This window comes from Nannobrachium achirus (assembly GCF_963921795.1).
Source record: "Nannobrachium achirus genome assembly, chromosome: 4".
NCBI classification, from domain to species: Eukaryota; Metazoa; Chordata; class Actinopteri; order Myctophiformes; family Myctophidae; genus Nannobrachium; species Nannobrachium achirus.
In genome coordinates, this window is record NC_137813.1 from 65744719 (window position 1) to 65747957 (window position 3239).

General features: G+C 41.5%; 1 protein-coding gene across 1 annotated transcript in view; it reads right to left on the bottom strand.

Moving 5' to 3' along the window:
* LOC308283419 (UNC93-like protein MFSD11) overlaps window positions 1-2814 on the bottom strand; it is a 29851-nt gene extending 27037 nt beyond the window's left edge. The window contains exons 1-2 of the mRNA XM_080723850.1: window positions 2647-2814; window positions 908-1053 (exon numbers count right to left, since the gene is read on the bottom strand). Coding sequence (XP_080579976.1) covers window positions 908-1003 — 96 coding nt within the window. The 5' untranslated portion in view covers window positions 1004-1053; window positions 2647-2814. The remainder of the gene's footprint in view (window positions 1-907; window positions 1054-2646) is intronic.
* Between the last annotated feature and the right edge of the window lie 425 nt (window positions 2815-3239).

A 3239-nucleotide genomic window follows, 5' to 3' on the forward strand; every position in this document is an offset into this window, starting at 1 on the left:
ATGATGGTTACTTTACAAATTATACAAAATAACACACACTAACACAGACACAAGCATACCTAGATTTCGCTTTTTATTGATAGATATATTAGGCCATAATTTATTTCCTGCATTATTTCATCCGCGGATATCCGAAATTAATTAATAATTATATTTGATTGATCCAAATCCGACTGCACCGCGGATCACCGCGGTCCACCGCGGCTAAAACCGCTATCCGCGCATCTCTGCTAGCTACTGACTGGCACGTGTGGACGTGCTTCCAGGTAGGGGGGGGGGGGAGACTGTAGGCTATACAGTGTGTGTGCGTTGCTGCTCTTTAGTCAAGTGGTACGCAACCGGCCAAGGCTACAGTTCTACTGTATGTATATGAGGTTCCATGTAACCAGTAAGACTCCCTAATCGGGAGATAAGCGACCGTCAGATCGCATACACAAACTTTAGAAGGCAATCGTAGCCAAAATGGGACAGCTTCAGGTTGATGACATGACTTTAGCTTTGTGTGATTTTAGGCCAAAATCTGTAGGAGCAGTGTCCAAAAATGTGTTTTGATTTGGCCTCATGGTGGCGCTAGAAGAGGGCCATGTGAGAAATTTGGGGTGGATGATGATTTGCCATCCAAGGAGTGTGTTGCAAAGCTTGGCATTGATAGGGCCAACGGTGGCAGAGATATGACTAGGGCAAAAGTGTGACGTGACGGACAGACTGACAGACAGCTGGTGGAGCTTTTCATAGTAACTGCGACCTGGCGGTCGCAATCAAAATCAGGATTACATGAGGTTGTGTGTGATCAATATGATCAGGATTGACTGATGATGTCCTGATCAATATGATCAGGCCTAAATCAAGAGGTTCTATGCAATCAATATGATCAGATGTGTGTAATCAATGCTATCCAGTTTGTTACCTCTATGTTGCCACATGTTGTAAAAGCAGTGAACATGAACATGAAGGCAAATCCCAGGATGATGATGTTCAACAGCGATCTCCCCTCTGGAGACATGATGACGTGTAGTGTGACAACAAGTCAAGTGTAATCAGTGTCTACTCCTCCTAAATGGAACAGAAAAAGACACACATTTATATAATCAACTCATCAACTGATTAGGTGAGTGTCTTTGGTGCAAGCTTCACACAAATATTGCAAGCCCACTAGCCAAGTTCCATTTATTTGTATAAACATGCCTTAAAACAACAGGAATTGCTTTCCAGTCAGGAGAAAGATGACATCTAGAAGGCATATGAAAAATGCAAGGTCATGATTTTTCCTTGGCCTCTAGGCAGTGCGCATACAAAGGTTTACACGCCACCATGAGGCTGATTTGACAATATCTAATTTCCTTCCTCTGCCTAGTGGGAATGTGTGTGTGCACGATATCACCAAAATTGCAGGCTGTGTTCGTGAATTGAGGCATTTTGTTCAAAACAGAGCAATCCTGCAAACTTTGGAAGCCAGTCTTGGCCAATGAGGATGGAATATGGACAATCAGACAGCCCGTAGAGCTACTGTCTACCGATTTGCGTGATTTCTGTACTAAATCTGTAGAAGTACTATCATAAATTGTGTTTTGCAAAAATCGGCCTCATGGTGGCGCTAGAACAGGCCCATGTGAAAATAAATGTGGGGCAGAGGTTCTGAATTGGCATTCAGGTAATGTGTGTGCAGTTTGGCAGCGACCGGGCCAGCGGTGCCGGAGATTAGCTGGTAGCTAAACAAACACATTCCCTGGATGCCACACAGGGACACATGGACGGACAGACAGGGTGCAAGACAGTCTCAGCCATGCCTTTCGGCCTGGTGGAGACAATCATGACACATTACAGCAGGGGTGCCCAAAGTGCGGCCCGGGGGCCAAATGCGGCCCGAGGACAAATATTATACGGCCTGTGACTTTATTCCCATAAATTGTTTTATAAACGGCCCGTCAGCACCGCCAAACAAGAATATTTTCCCAGCGTATAATTTGTCAGGATTGTTCCCTGTTGTCTCGAGTGAAGGGGTCAAAGAAAGGCTATTTTATAGTAATTTTTACCTTGCACATCCGGTAACATTTGGTAATGTGAGTTATTTGTGTTTCGTTCAGAGCACACACCTGACAAAAGAACATTGATATTAAATATTGATGATAGTTAATTACAGTTGTTTAAATGTGTACATTATGCCTAGATTTAGTCGGCCCTTAGGGTGTTTTTATATTTTCTAAGGTGGCCCCCTTTTTGAAAAAAAGTTTGGACACCCCTGCATAGGGTTCAGAGAGAGCCACAAGTTAGGCAGACATACCTGTACTAAAATCAGAAAACACAATAGAAGCCAACCCAGAGACAATGATCAAAAGCATTTTAAATAAAGTATAGGGCCTAATGCCAAAGTAGTAGCCTATGAGTAAATACAACAATAAATGTCAAAGTGTGTGACACAGTTTCTCATTCTAAAACCAAAAAGCAGCAGATCAAATACCCATACACAATGTATTGCATGTAGTGTAGCCTACCCATAGCATTGGACACAAAGTAGTAAACTAGAAGGCTAAAATAATTCATTCACAAGTTGTCAGCAATCCCAGAAGTACACGGTTTGACCTTTGATCACAAGAGTCATTTATTGCAGTGTTTGTTTGCGTTATTATCATATGAAATCAAACTCACCTTCTGTCTGCATGTAGTTCAACCCTGTGGCTGCTATAGTTTGTGACAGGCTGACAGCTCATAGCCACATCATCAACATGGTACTTTAGCTGAGTAAGAAATAATACATATGTTATGATAATAATTCAAGAGCTAAGAAACAACTCTTTGATTAGAGTAGGACAACGAATGAAGTAGTCTTTCCACTGTTTCCAGGCAGCTCTTCTTCTGTTTTTCATTCCTGCAGCGTAGACAATGCACAGCGTATTACTGCCCTCCACAGGTCGGGAGTACAACTCATTTGACATTATCCTCAGTGAACATTATTTATAGCAGTGGTGGAAGCCTCTAGTAATAGCTTACTCATTATTTTTAAGTAAACTGCTATGTAGAAATACTCTGTTACAAGTAAAAGTCCAGGATTATAAATAGACTTTACCAAAAACATTTTCAAATGCATACAATGGGTAAAAGATCTTTTGAAAATAGCAGATCTACAAGATGCGACGCATTGTGAATGTATTTAGATGAAAATGAGAGACTGTGAGAGAATTACGAGATCATAAAACTTTATTCAATCAACAGAGTATAATACATGAGTTTGTATTTCATCA